This window comes from Pleuronectes platessa, chromosome 3 (genome assembly GCF_947347685.1).
Source record: "Pleuronectes platessa chromosome 3, fPlePla1.1, whole genome shotgun sequence".
Lineage (NCBI taxonomy): Eukaryota > Metazoa > Chordata > Actinopteri > Pleuronectiformes > Pleuronectidae > Pleuronectes > Pleuronectes platessa.
Genome location: NC_070628.1, coordinates 23992900 through 24008111, shown reverse-complemented (window position 1 = coordinate 24008111; position 15212 = coordinate 23992900). Strand labels below are relative to the sequence as shown.

Genomic DNA, 15212 nt, shown 5'->3' with positions numbered 1-15212 from the left:
AGACGATGTTGGGATTGCATTAAGGCAAGCACAGCGTGTGGGCGTGTTCATGACATTTGTAACACGCGACAGAAAAATAAATAAATATTACAAATTTCTCAGGGTGGGAAAGCGGAGCCATACACGTAGAAGACCCAGCTTGGTGATAAGAGCCGACGCCAGTGTTAATCTGCAGTAAACAAAAACATGCAGGCGATTGAAGAAAAAAAATGGGCGAAAGTCAGCAGGCATATCTCAGCACTGAGACTGGATTTTCTAGACAAACAAAAGAAAAGACTGAGGACCTGTTGAGCCATGAAATGAATAAAAGGATCAAGAGGAGAGAGATATTTTAAAGATTAATATTCTCACTTGGTTGGGTGAGTCCACTCAAGGAATAAGGTGTTAGGTTGGAAGAGGAGGAAGATGAAGTGCAACAACCACAAGGTATGTCCACTTGTGCCACAGTCACTGTAGATTAATTAGTTGCCTTCGGTGTAAACAAAACAAAAACATGCAACGTCATTTTTTTTTAGCTCACTCCGTTGATTTGCGAGACTTGTTCAACATTTGATTCTTCCCTCTGTCCTCAAGCATACTCTGTATTTTACACTTAAAATGAGATGGAATCACACACAAACACACACACTCACCACATCAATGATCTGTAGCAGTGTGAGGCCGAGGTCCACCACGATTGGTGCTGAGTCGTTCTGTACCGGTCTCTCCAGCCGATTGTAGTTGACCATCAGGTCACGGTACAGCTTTCTCTGGTACACACCCCCATGACAACCTGATGTAATAGAGAAAATGAAAGAAAACTGAGAATGAGAGGGGAGTTAAAGAGATGAGAGGAAAAGAAGGAGGAAACGGATAGAAGTGGCTTGGGGTGTTAGAGAGGGTTACATAGGTAAAGACATCAGGAATGAGTAGGGTTGGGAACCGAAACTCAGCTCCAAATTAAAACCTGATGTGACCTAGCATGCATTCCTAACCTGGCTGAGATGAGCCGCGATAAAAGGACAAAAGTTAGGTTGGACATCGAAGCTCATCAAACATTTAAGGCAGCACTACCAGCACCTCACTAGCACGTCCAGTAGAGCTAGGGACAGCGAGCTGCGATGGCAGCGACACACCGTTCTCGCTGGCTTTCAAGGGAAAGCTGACTAACATGACTTTTAGGATTTATGTCAATAGATTTCTTATAAATAAGACGTACAGCAAGCTGCTCAAAACGTCATTATCCACAAATGGTTCAACTGCTACTGATTTCCACTGTGTTGTTATGGAATATATGAGAGATTCATATTCATTACATATCTTAAAGTTGACAATTATTGATGTAACATTATTCTCACAGGGACTATTAGACATTTCCTATACTGATTATCCACAAATATGACATATGTTGTATGGTTAACTTAAACACCAGTATTTTCAAGTCAAAAAGTTTCAACTATGGCTCTATCTCAGTTACTACTAATTTACACAGTTGGGTTAAAGACATTGAGCATGTCTGATAAGGCTCTGAGATGAGTTGTGTGGGTTTTCTTTTCTAATGTTGCCTGTCTACCACCAGGCGTTACCACTGCTGCCCCGGTGTAACATGAAGCACAGCTTATATATTATTGATATATAAAACTTTTTACCTATTTTTGGGGGGGGGGGGGTTCGAAATGGGGAATCGATAAGAACCGGAACCGTCAGCAAAATCAGACTCGAAATCTGATTTAAAAAAAACAAAATGTAAAAGTTAGATTGACGATGACTCAAAAATGAGATGGATAAAGGTAAAGAAATGAGGTGGCAGCCATGGAAAGCATAATGACGGGAGGAGCTATCACATTTAAATTCATCTGTTTACATAATCTGCAGAGACATAACCAACCCAGAATAAAATCAACTGAAAGTTTTCTTCCAAACAAGTTAATGCCAGTAATCTAATCAACGCTATTATTGCAATTATTCCCAACTTTGTTCATGTGGAGCCAAATCCCCCGAGAAATCCTGATTAAATCATGAAATGTTGAATGTAATAAGCACATTATTAACTGTGAACTTTAATTGTGTTGACTGTGGTTTATTTGTGTCTCTTCTGTATTCTGTATGGCTCATCAAGTGTAGTACACTGAACAATGAGGCATCCGTCTTTAACAGGAATGAAGAGCCTAGTCCCCTGAAAAAAAGGGAACACAGTCACTTCAGCAGGTTAAATGATGTTGAAAGAGTTATTTTATCCTGACATTATTTATTCATTGAGTTTGATCATTCATCACCCATTCATCATCATGAAGGAAACTAAATGTGCCAGTGTGCCAGTGTATCTCAGTCCCCCAATGTTGCATTTCAAATTTGGTCAATATCCAGAATAATCTGAGGGTTTCCATCAGACCAAATCTTTGACCCCCTGCTTTTATATTGAATTTTAATGGATTTTGAAAAATAAAAATCAATAGTGCAGGTCCTGGCCCAACTCCCACTCATCTTGCCAAGTTTAATTCGGATAAAAAACTAAATTACCGCTGTAACAGGCGGGCGGACGGACTGACTCAAATGCATCAGCCTGCAACCTACTTTAAATAAATATTACATGGACGGTGACAATGAATCAGGAAATGGAAACTAAGAAAACTATTTAATTAATATTGTATTTAATTTGGAAGATTTATTGTCATAGAACATAAGATGTGAACAGAGATATTTGTACTTTAACTGAGTAGCAAGACTGATAATCTGTCTGTTGTTGCACTCAGCTTTATTTGATTTTGTTTATGGACTTTGGGCTATTTAACTTTGCTAATATTTTACATTCACAAAAAAACTAGAAAGAAAGAAGAAGAAAATCCGAATAAGCATCATATGTCTCCTTTAATTCATATATCTCTGGCTTTTGTTCAATACCTATTGACCTACCTATAGCGTAGTTAGTTGCATTAGCTCTGAATGTATGACCTAGTTTTTTCACTATAATACAGGAAAGTTGTTGTTAACCTAAATGGCCAGTTGAACCCTGTCGAACAAATCTGGCAGTTCAATTAAGTGTTGATTGATAAAGACATTTTTCAATGTTCGTATTAACCAGCAAACAATTTGCAATAATTTGATGGTTGTATATATATATATATATATATATATGTATATATATATATAGAGAGAGAGAGAGAGAGAGACTGCCTCCCTCTACAAACATTGTTGCAACAGTTCCTACGAGCCACCAGACTCTTTCAATTTTATCTCATTAAATTCAATGGCATCAGAAAAATTTGAAAGATGCTATAACAGCTTAAAGTCACACATCCGCCTGCATCTCCCCAGTGACTGTTGTCCAAATTACATGTCATCTCAACATATCCCAGCAATCATCCAGTGACGGAGGAGACTGGAGTGCACCCACAATGACTGAGTGGATGACTAATTAGCTAATGAGGCAAAAACAAACAAAGACTGATCGCTATGTGTTTGTGTGTGAGGGTGTTGGCCAGTGTCAGACGGGGCACAGCTAAATCTTGGTGTGACAGGGAATCTGCATAATGGGTGAGAGCGGCAGCCAGCAAAGGTTTTGAGAGTCAATGGACTGAAACGAGTCGGGCCAAGACGAGCTGAGAAGCAAAGAAAAAAACACAGTGAAAAATAAACAAATCTCTGACTAGGGGGCAACATAACCAATACTGATGTCAAATCTAAAAGGGTCAAATGAATCCTCTTATTCCCTGTATGAATTATAGAGAATTTCAATTGTTTCAGATGGTGACACAGTGAAGAACAAAATGTTCTGAACACATGGCCTAGCTCTTACTCGTGGAAGAGACACACACATTTCACAACCTTATTGGAAAGACAATGTAACCGTAACAGGTAGGCTGCAGTGCCTTCATGCAGTCTGTTAGTTAGTTGTGTTGAGTCTATCCACTGCGTTCTCAGGCAGTGGGTCTGCCTGAGTTTTCATCAAGGGCAGCTTCCTGAAAACTGGTTGTTTGTCAATTCATTGTCCCATATGCTGTATCTCAGTCCTTCAGTTCTTATGTCTTTCATTCTGTCTTATGTGCATGTTTCCTCTTATCCATATGTTCTGTATGTTTGTGTTTCCACAGATATAATGAGTCTTTACTTTGCTTTCAGATTATCAAATAAAACGTTTGTTTTGATAATAGCTGTGAAATTCAAAGAATTAGTGCAGTGCCCGTTGTAAACACGTCGGTTTGGAATGGGCTGTTTGCTTGGCTTGGGATGCTGGGTGCAGCTTTCCATCTGTAACCGCCAGAGTGATGTGCAGTAATTGAACCGTGGCAACTGCAGACTTGCTGTGGAACGGCGGAGTCTGGAGAACCCCAGAGTCACACCAAGAGCTGTTCCACTGTTTTTTCAAAGCTCAGTGAAGCTTGACTCAGTAAACAGAACCTGGAATCAGCTGTCACAGTCCCTGAAGTTGTTGTGAACACGCTGTTGTCATAATCCCACAAATTACTTACGTGGATGAATCTGCAAAAATGAGAGCGCTGACCACGTGTTTATTGAAATCTTCTTAATATTGAATCTATCCCATGTCCCATTTGCACCAAATAAAACACTGCACCTCCTTGGGCTCTTAACGATGCACATGCCAGGTCAGAAGCCTATAATATAAACAGTTCTGGAGATATGCAGGCCACAGACAGATTTGTAGAATCGTAAGATAGATAACTTAAAATACTTACAGTAAACACAATATAATACCCTCTAAAATCTTCCTTTTGCTGACCAATTATAGTTTTATCTCACCTAATGTGAAATAATCACTATTTCCAAGTGACAACACTTTAATCTGAAACTTGTACAGGACTAGAACTATGATGGTAACATACTATCATAATCTCTCACAAGGCTACAGTTTATTCATTAAATCTGTTAGAAGAGGGAGACTTTCAAAAATGTGTAGACAACAGACACAGGGAAATTCCTCTCTTGTTCAACATCGCTATACTGCCCTGTGCATTTGGCTGAGTGTGACCCCTCACTTTAAAGGAGGTCAGAGTGGTTTTAAGGCAGTTTGGATTACTCTCTCATTTTGTTGTCTATGCCTGCGGGCAACTGCAACTACTCTAGTCTCCAATACTTTATCTCCCATGAGGCTTTGGATGCATGCGCAGCCGCAGCAGTCACTTATGGATCATTTAATAAACACAATTCTCCTATCAATGTCAAATCAATAAAATCCTTTTTCCATTATTGTTAGATCTTGTGTAAATGATGGAGTCCTTGTTTAGTTATTTAAACTGTGGTTTGACAGGTTGGGATGAACCCCTTGTTGGTTTATACAAGGGGAGTGGTCAAATGAATAGGCAGCAGTCTTCATTGGCTAAGGTTCTCTTTAGCCTGGCACTCTAAATACATCAACGTTTTCCCTCAGTGACGCCTGCAGAGTTACAATACAAGACTCCTTACTTATCCACATATACGCTCACTGAGCACATTATGAGGAACACCTGCACCTGCTTATTCATGCAATTATCCAAGGAGCCTATCATTTTGGCAACACCCACTAAGCCGGCGCCTTGGTGATGAGAGAAGTCAGACCAGACTGGATGGAGCTGACAGGATGATCAGAGTAATTCGGATAAGCACTCTATACAACTTTGGTGAGAGGACAAACAGCTCAGAATGTCAGACCGTAAATTGGATGGTCTTCAAGAGCAGTAGACCACATCATAGTCTGGTCTGGTGGATCTGGATTTCTGCTGAGGCTGCAGATGTTATGTTCCGAATTTGGAGTCACCAGCATGAATCCATGGACTCAGACATTGTGTCAACAGCCCAGTCTGGTGGTGGTGGTAGAACTGTGTGGGGGATAATTTCTTGACAGACTTTTGGCCACTTATTACTAATCAACCATGGTTTTAATGGGACAGACAATTTAAGTATTGTTGCTTACATGAGCATCCCTTTACCGCTGTAGCTTACCATCTTCTAATGGATCCTCAACATGAAAATTCTCCATATCAAAAAGCGAAGCCGTCTTTAACTAGTGTCAAGAACGATCTCGAAGCAAAAGTTTCCAACATCAACATCCATGACAGGAAGAACTGAGGCTGCCTTGAGAGCAATGGAAGAAAATATCCTCTATATATAAAGTTTTACTTATCCTTCAAAAGGCCTCTGTAACGTAATGTCATTCGTATCTTTAAGTTTAAAAAATCTCCTTAATTTCTTGCTTATTTTTTTTCTGGTCCACTGCTTCTCTTACTGCTGTTAGAAGAGATGTTCCCCTTCAGGTTTTACTTGATCTTATCTTATCAGAGGCTGTTATGCCTGATTATGCTAAAATTCAACACGATCCTCACAACACAACTCAGTAAAATTAAGCTTTTCAAGTGAACAACAAGTGAACACTAAATATAACATAATGATCTTTTTTTATGTATGTGCAAATGGATTATCAAACATTTCCTTTTCTGCCTACTTTTAACACAAGCAACACAAAGCACAACATGCTTATACCCCAATCGAGCAAAAACCGAGGTTCAGCATACCCTGAATTACATTTTCCAAGATAGCATGCAGTTTTGTTTCAGGCAAGATAGTGATTTGAAAGTTGTATCGCTCCGATGAACAAAAACTGAGAAAATAAAATATGCTCTTTTTCTCCATCCACAAGGCAGTTTAACTTTACATCGCAATATCTGTGCCCAGCATGTTGAATTTCAGATGGGAGTCAGAAACTCCAGTCTCTGCCCATTCTGCATGCCGAAGTGTCCTTGGGCAAGATACAGAGCCAGCTATCTGCCCCTGACAGCTGTGTCGATAGTGTACGAGTGATGTGTGATTGAGAAAGTGCTGCACATAGATGCACTGTATGTGCGTGTGAATGAGTGAATGGTAAAACTGTACTGTAAAAAGCTTGAGTGGTCATCGACACTAGAAAAGCTCAATATAAATACTGACCATTTATCATTTAACAAAACAAAGCCCCTGTATTATTAATACAACAATCTTAAATTATTTCAGTTTCCTTAATATATCATATTTTACCTGAAACACATCCGTCAGCAGGTTTTCCTTTCAGGCCTCACAACTCCAACAACCATCAACAACATAGTGGGTCAGCGTATACACAGTATGTAATAACGTTGCCGGAGAGGCTAAACTGAGGGCAACCAAAATTGTCAAATCACAAAAGCAAACATCTCCAAACAAGTCCACTCCCCAGTTGCAAATATTCGCACGTACAGTAAGAGGATGTTATGTATTGCAGCATAAGCGATGGCCACTGCTTGCTCAGCTTCCCCAGAAGAATCAAGGCAGTGGAAAGTTATTCTCCCCCACAAGCAGCCACACATCCTTCACCTCGCTTCCACTTCAGTTTTCTCTTGCATCTTCCAAAGTGTAACGGTTGTTTTTCCCAGCTATGAACTCAGAGCTTGCTCATCTGCTACATGAGCCGCAACCTCATCAGAAACACTTAACATGCCAATATGGACAAAGCCCTACCGTGCCCCAAAGGCATCTATCGTCTTCGAACGGCTCCCATATATCTCTTCCATTGCATTAGTGACTGCTCATATTTCAATTACAGAGCCCACTTGGGGTCTTATTTGATCCTCAATGGTGAATTCTCAGTTGCATTGTACACGGATAGAAAATGATTATTTTTAATGGCTGGAATGCTGCAGCACAAGACATGCATGCAATTCAGTTTACGAGCTGTTCACCCTTGAAAGCGCTCGCTGCCTTCAAAATAAGTTTTATGGACTTGGTCTCCACAGTGTGCTTATTTTGTTACTGTCAGAGACAATGACACTCACAGGTGTGACAAATCACTGAGTCAAAACCTCCCACCAGTTTGACGTGGATTATTAGACAAGTTAGAAAACCAGGTCAAACGTCGCAGAGGATTTTGAGATTTTTTGACTTGCGAAAAACAATCATAATATTAATAATAATTATACCCTTGAGTTTCATCAGTCTCAAATCATGACTTTAGAGGGGTAGAGTGCTATAGGGTCTCACCGCCATAAAATTGCCGGCCAATGAAGAGTGCTGCCTTTTCTTTGTACCATCTCCCCCTTCTAAACCAACAATGGATCCATCCCAACCTGTCAAACCACAGTTGCAATAAGTAAACACTCACTCCCTAAATTACACAAGTTCTTAACAATAAGGGAAAAAGGATTAATTCTGTTTATGACATAACACATAAGCTAGTGCTGCTGCTACACATGCATCCACAGCCTTCTGGGAGATAAAAGGTCCAAGAACACTAGATCCTACAACGTACATTCCCCTTAATGTATCAGGATGGCAGTTATTATTTAATTTTCTTATTATATATTTTATAAGATGCAAAGCAATGTCTTTCAAAAATCAGATGTCCACTTTATAATATATGCTTTCTGTATTGCTCTTGTGGTCCCTCAATAATTTTAGACTTGACAAAGTTCCAGAAGACACAGCTGTTCCTACAGGCCTAGATACAATAACGATGCTAAGTGAACCGACCTTCATGTTTCAAACGAGTTTAGTACTCTTCTAATGAGGTACCACTTTCCAAGTCAAGCACTAATATTTAAAGCTGCAACATACTCACTGTGGGGTCTCTTTTCTCAGCTCTTCACCTCCACTTAACAATGGGAACTCCCACTAGCTTTGAACCGTTAACCTACAGCACTAATAGATGCATGAAAAACACAGAAAAACATTCACAGGAATTGAACAGTGGAGTTAACAAGGACTATTTTCTTTGACTGACCACCAAGCATGATGTGAAATGATAAATTCAAGCGTCTCAGTCTACCAAATTTAAGAATTAGGTTAGTCGGTATTAAGTACAGTCGAGAGCAGCTGTGGAAACTATATACAATTCACAGCCCTAAGCAAAGTCTGGGCTTTCCCTTCTCTGTGTGCCACATATTGGAGTTTTGAAGGGCCAGAAGGAGACCCCCTCCCGACAGCTTGCTGCTCGCAGCAAAATGATCTTGATGTGTGAGGACAGTAGGGCAAAGACTGATCAAAGCAGAATCAATCTTTAATGTCTGCAAGAGGCCGTCTGGTAAACAGACAGTAGTGGGAATGAATGTAACAAAGAAAAACAATAATGAATATAAAAAAAACTAAGTGGACTACTTTCATCACGACCACTGGAGAGAAACCAACAACCCCCTGTCAATATTTACAATCTGTGTGAAAAGGAATAATTACAGCTTGTTTTAAAGTCAAGAAGCTGAAAGAATATAAATAACTGCTCTTCTTGTGACTGAAAACCACTGAGACAGTTGCTTACATGCTTTACATATTGTTGCCTTAGGTTTTTACTTCTACCTGATTAACCTCTGCTTGATGGATGTTCCTTTTATTTCTCACATTAATGTTGCTGATGAAAATAATGTATCCCTCACATTATCATCACATTACATGTGTCAGTAAACTGTTCATCTGGATGTTTTCTTTTCAAGACACATACCTCCAGAGAAAATAGCAACAACGATGTTTTTTTATTCTTAAACGATACACTGGAAACAAGGTCCTGTGCAACTCAGGACCAGTCAACAGGACACAAGGACGATGCCACCACAGAGACTGATTTAAATAATGATTAGCCTCAGGTGCTCTTAACATCGAGGCGAGTTGGCCGAGTTTAAAATCGAATCACATTAAAGCAGCTTGTTAACAGCTTTCTGTAAAAGATCAATACATATCCAGAATCTGAGAAGTAAAGGAGACAGAACGGAGCGACTTAGCAGTTCAGCTTCTTTTCCCGAAGAATATCAAACAAGGTCACTTTGTTAGCTCCTGGAAATAAGTTTCCTCTGAGCCAACAGCGCACACCAACATTACAAATGAGAAAACAAGCTGCGTCATGAATCATGCAAAGTCTCCAGCTTAGCTCACGTGTTTGCTTCACAAGTCTCAGCTCGAGTTTGTCTCGTCTAAATATCTGGCTCCTCAGCTGACACTTGCTCCACCATGTGTCCTGTTTGGTCAATAGTCCAACCCTCAGTAGAGTTGAGGGGAAGTGCAAAGTGAAGATTTGTGTCACTTTGAGAAAGCCATAACACATTGCACATGATTATTTTTTTCTCGATTGTTAATAAAAAATAGTGATTAGTGGAGCTTTGAACAAATGATCAGTCCCTGATCATTAAAGAACTGATCATTGATTAAGGACAACACAAAAAGGATTTGCATCGATTATTCCGAGTTGTTTGTGTCTGGTGATTTGGGATCCTTTAAAAAACCATCCAACTATTCCGGTTTCTGGGTAACTTCTCTTATGGGGCATGGTCTCCAATTCTTGTTAACATTTGACTGTATGACCAATTTAGGCACTTTAAGGTGCAGTCCTCTTTAATCTGGTGTTAGTGTGGTGTCTGTTGGGAATAAAGACTGAAGCCTCTTTACCTTTATCATCACCAGTTTGCATGTGGGGCCTTTTTTCTTTTCCACTGCAGTCCAACCGTGCAGGAATAAAATGTTCAGAAGTAAAATGTGCATATTAAAAAACCCATCGAACTACAAAAGTGTAATGTAAAGCAGGGATTCAAACATATTAAAGCGATTTATCCTCCTCTGATGCTCCTCCACTGTAGTCACGCACCGAACAATCCTTTAGCTGCAGATTACACGGAGGGGATGAACGGGCCCCATTGGACTCCATGCATCACACTCCTTATTCTGGGCCAGATGTTGACGCTGTAATACAGGCGGCTCTCCGGTAAACACACACACACATTTGCAGCAATTTACTATAACTGTGGTGCATGTTGTGCGTCAAAATGTAATAACAAACGTTTTCTAATGAGGCATCTAAAGTCAACTCCTCGCGCATGCATGTCTTTTACAGTTTCGGATGCAGATGTCCCTCCAACGCCAGATGTGCAGCTAACAGGCGAACTAAGCCGAAGTCTTAATTAAGTGCAGATCTCATCCATCTGACATCTTTAAATGAAAATGGTGCTATAATGTCAAATAAATGAATAAATAAGAGAAAAGCAAAAAACAAGTTTGGTCCCTTCTGTTTTGGTTTCATCGGGCATCTGTTGACAGGCACGAAGCAGACTGACACACAGAGGTGACGGCTCCATCAGTGACCCACCTTGACAGCAGAGCGTCGCCCACAGGTAAACTCCAATCAATACACATCCTGTACACTTCCGAGGCTCCATGTCCGCGGCGGAGCGCAACTCCGTGTGCAGCCCGCTGGAGATGACAAACTTCAGGGAGGGAGTGCAGCTCTGTGACCGCTGCTTCTGCTGCTGCTGCTCTCTCTCTCTCCCTCTGTGTGTCTGATGCTGGGCGCGCAGAGGCACGTACGCACACACACAGACACTCACGCACTCGTCTCCCTCGTTGTGTTTGTGTTCCTCAGAAGTCAGTGCGTGCTTGGCTCTGTGCTCCTCTCCGCGCGCGCAGCTGTACTTTTATATGGGATATGTCGAGCGTTATCTGGTTTGCGGTGATGACGACAGCCACCTGTCCGCTGCACAGTTCGCACATTACGCACAGTGCGCAGTGCCGTCAACTTCCCCTAGCTTCATCCCCTCCAGACATTTCAGGCTTTTTCCTCATCCGCTTTATGGATGCTGACTCAGAAGACCACGCACAATCTCCACGACTATTTTCAAAGGGCGAAAGGCTCCACCTCCTCGACTTTGGAAAACTTTTTGTTAGACTCATCTAAATGTCTAAATGGTTCAAGACTTCCGTAAAATCAATAAGGCACTTTTCAGCAAAAAGGAGGGAGATCAATTTCAACTCCCGGTCCTCTCCTTTTCTTGTGTGGGAAGATGAGACTAACGTAAAAGAGCTACAGCAAGAAATTATGTCTTCATAAAAAGCAATCAATCAAATGTTATTTGTACAGCCCACAGCCACAAATCACAATTTCCCTCACAGGGATCAACAAAGATTGACATCTTCTGCCTTTAACCCTCAACAAGAGTGAGACGAAACAGAGAAGGTCACGTGTGGGATTCCTCAGGTAACATGCAGAGCATATAGTGTATCATAGCAATTTAGTCGTATCATAATCCACAATTAGGATCCATGATGTGTCTGCAGCCGCGATCCTACAATATCACTTCAGGCATGAGTCTGAAAGGAAATAGTTTCATTTCAAGTTTGTGATTTAGGAAATCTTTCTATGACCAAAGTCTTTATCATTCATGTCACTTGTCAAGTATTCTCCTCGTATGCCTCCTCTCCTTTCTCCTCTGACGGCCTTGTCCTCTCTAGCAAGGAGAGTCAGCTGCTGATATAACAGACCTTTATATAGCACCATCATTTTTCATTATCCTGTTAAATAATCCAGAGGCAGCTGTACAAAGTTACTGTACGGGCAGTTGGGGGAATCTAATATGTAAGGTCCGTCTGTTGTCTCGATTTTAAGTGTCTTTGTGGTCAGTTAGCAGAATTAAAATCATTCTTTCCTGCCCGTCTTTTCCTATTAAGAATGTGTGGCTTTTTTTTTCTGAACCCAGCGCATCTTTCAGATTGGGGGACTCGAGGGTCCAGCAAGGTCCAATTGTCTGAGCTGTTTGCTCATTCAGCAAGTGAGTCTTCATTGAGTAATGAGATGGCAAAAGAGGAGAGAACAGAAAGCAACACTGTCACGAATATGGGGAAGTGTGGGGACAAAACACGCACAGTTAGAAGATCCAGGGGTTAGTACTCAAAACATCCATAGTGTCAATGCTTACTACTCTACAGGCCACCTTTGAAAAAGCATGTTTACACATGAGGGCTGTGGATGTTGTCCCCTGTCACTTACATTGAAATTACATAAAAGGGATTTTTTTGCATGAAGAGGGAGAACAATTACAGGAATAACGATAAAGGCAATTGGTAGACTTGACTTTCTCCAGAGTTTGCCCAGCCCAGCCCCCTGGTAAAAGCTCAGGAGACGCAGGAGTTGCTCACCACTAGTGAGTAGATGTGTTGATGACTTCATGCTACGGACAAAACAACAAAACAAAAACAAATATCTCAGGTAGAGAAGACACAGAACACATGCTCCATCTTTCCACCAAATTTCATGGAAATCCATTCCAACTTTAGAATAGCAAACATCAGCTGGCGGATATCATGGACACCATCTGTAAATGTTTCTCTGTTGAGTTATGAATATTTTTTTGCAGCAGTGGTGCAGATGATAAATCAAGCTAGACGATCACAATATCACGTTAGCATTCTGCGCGGGGTGCACCTCTAATCATCACAGCAGCCGTTCAGTGTGGTGAACTCTGGTGCCAGTTGCTAAAACATATTGCATCACGTAATTCCCTCGAATGAGACGTCAGTGTGATGCTGTCAGCGAGAAGAAAAACATCCTCTGGCAACACAGGCTGCACACTTTACACCTTACACGAGACACTCTGTGTGTGTGTGCGTGTGTGTGTGTGTGTGTGTGTGTGTGTGTGTGTTTGTGTGGAGGGGGGGGGGGGGGCGTTTTGAAGCCTCACTGGCATGCACAGAGATGGTTAAGTTGTTGTTTGGTGTGCTCATTTGTGTGCTGATGTGTTAGCTTACTCATACATGCCACCCCCGCTTTCTTTGAGTCTTAATGTTCTCCTCTTTCTCCTTCTGTCTTCCTCTTAGTCATCCTTTCATTCCTTCTCACTTTCTCATGTCTTTTGCTTTCTTCCACCCTTCACCCATCTGCCACAACCCCCTCAACCCCCGCCGATCCTCCTGTCTATCCTTTATCCTCCTCCTACTCCTCCTCCTCCTCAATCTACCATATTTCTTCTCCCTCTCTGTTTCCTTCCTTCCTTCCTTCGTCTGTTCTGCACTTTTGCAGCCCTGCTTGTGAGCATCAGATGCAGCGATGTCCTCAGACCATTACGAGGGCGCCTGCAGCGCTTCACTAGTTCTCACTATCTATCACTTCCTCTCTCTCTCCCTCATTCGCTTCAGCTCTAATGTGTGTACCCCCCCCCCCCCCACACACACACATCTCCTCTCCTTCTCTTTCTCTTTCCGTTACCCTCCGGCTTCAGTCTGGACACATTAAACAAATGTCCTTTTGGCTGAGCCTGGAGGGATAGGAGTTGGTGCTGTGTGTGTATTTGCAAGTGTAGACTGTGTGTGTATTTGCAAGTGTAGACTGTGTGTGTGTGTGTGTGTATGTGTATGTGTATGTGTATGTGTGTGTGTGTGTGTGTGTGTGTGTGTGTGTGTGTGAGCACCTGCTTCAATCCCTTTGTATGTGTGTTGTCTCTTCTAGTCCAACTTAAGGTGACCCCCAGCCCCTCCCTTTATCTCTCAAAGCACATTAACATACAGCACCCAGCGTAGCCGCCTCAAGCACATGCCATAAATATCATAAACATGTAAGCAACCTCCCATGCAGAATCGTCAAGCATAAGGCAGACTCCTGATTTACGCTGAGGCTTGTGCCCTTGCATATGTGTCAGCACACTTCATCACCTTACATTCAAGTGCACTGTACATATTCAAGCTAATTCAAATGACGAGACTGCAGCTACTGTCTAAGAAGATCTAAACTCAACTGCTTTTGTAGTTTACTAACATATCCAACCTGGTATGTTGCTGATTGGCCACAGCAGAGCAAGCTATAAACACAGCTTCTTTAAAGACTATATGGCCAATGAGTAAACAAGGAAACTTACACATTTATATCTACATCCACCAGCACAGAGAAAGTCTGGACTCTGATAATTTCGATCCAGCTGTTTATGTGGAGACCACAAGTAATTCAAGAAAAAAGGTGGAACGGTCGGTGTATCGATAAAAGAAAAGTGAAAGTGTAATAAATCATGACGTACTGTACATGAAGGATTTGACTTACACATCTACTGAAGTGAGACTAAAAATAGAAGATTTAAATATAAGATCTGTGTGGAGCAATAAGGAGAGATGATGTTCCTGAAATTAAATGAAACTAGTGCAAGGCTCATGGTCAACATGAGCCTTGCTTTGAGCTGGCTGTTTGGTTGGCCTGTGGTAATGCTGGTTGCAGCTGTCTTTGTAAAGCTGCAGCTGTGAGATTGCATGTACGTTTCAATGATTTACTTTACTGGTGGTTTTTTTTCTTTTACTTTGTTGACAAATTGTTAAAGAGAAAGTGATTCTGTGAATGCTGTTGACATGAGAGAGATCAGCATCCGCGACTCCAGTGAATATCCGTGTCATTCTGATATGATGACATAAATCATCAGGTGGGACAGATATGATTGCAATCTTGGCCCCGCGTGCTGCCAGCTGTGTGCTATTGTTTTTCCAATGACGTAGAAGACGACAAG

The 15212-nt window shown here is 41.4% G+C and overlaps 1 protein-coding gene across 1 annotated transcript in view; it reads right to left on the bottom strand.

The window, feature by feature from the left end:
- The window catches only part of LOC128437452 (neuronal acetylcholine receptor subunit alpha-7-like), a 34353-nt gene extending 23239 nt beyond the window's left edge, over positions 1-11114 (bottom strand). Inside the window, exons 1-2 of the mRNA XM_053419607.1 lie at positions 11045-11114; positions 633-772 (exon numbers count right to left, since the gene is read on the bottom strand). Coding sequence (XP_053275582.1) covers positions 633-772; positions 11045-11114 — 210 coding nt within the window. The remainder of the gene's footprint in view (positions 1-632; positions 773-11044) is intronic.
- Between the last annotated feature and the right edge of the window lie 4098 nt (positions 11115-15212).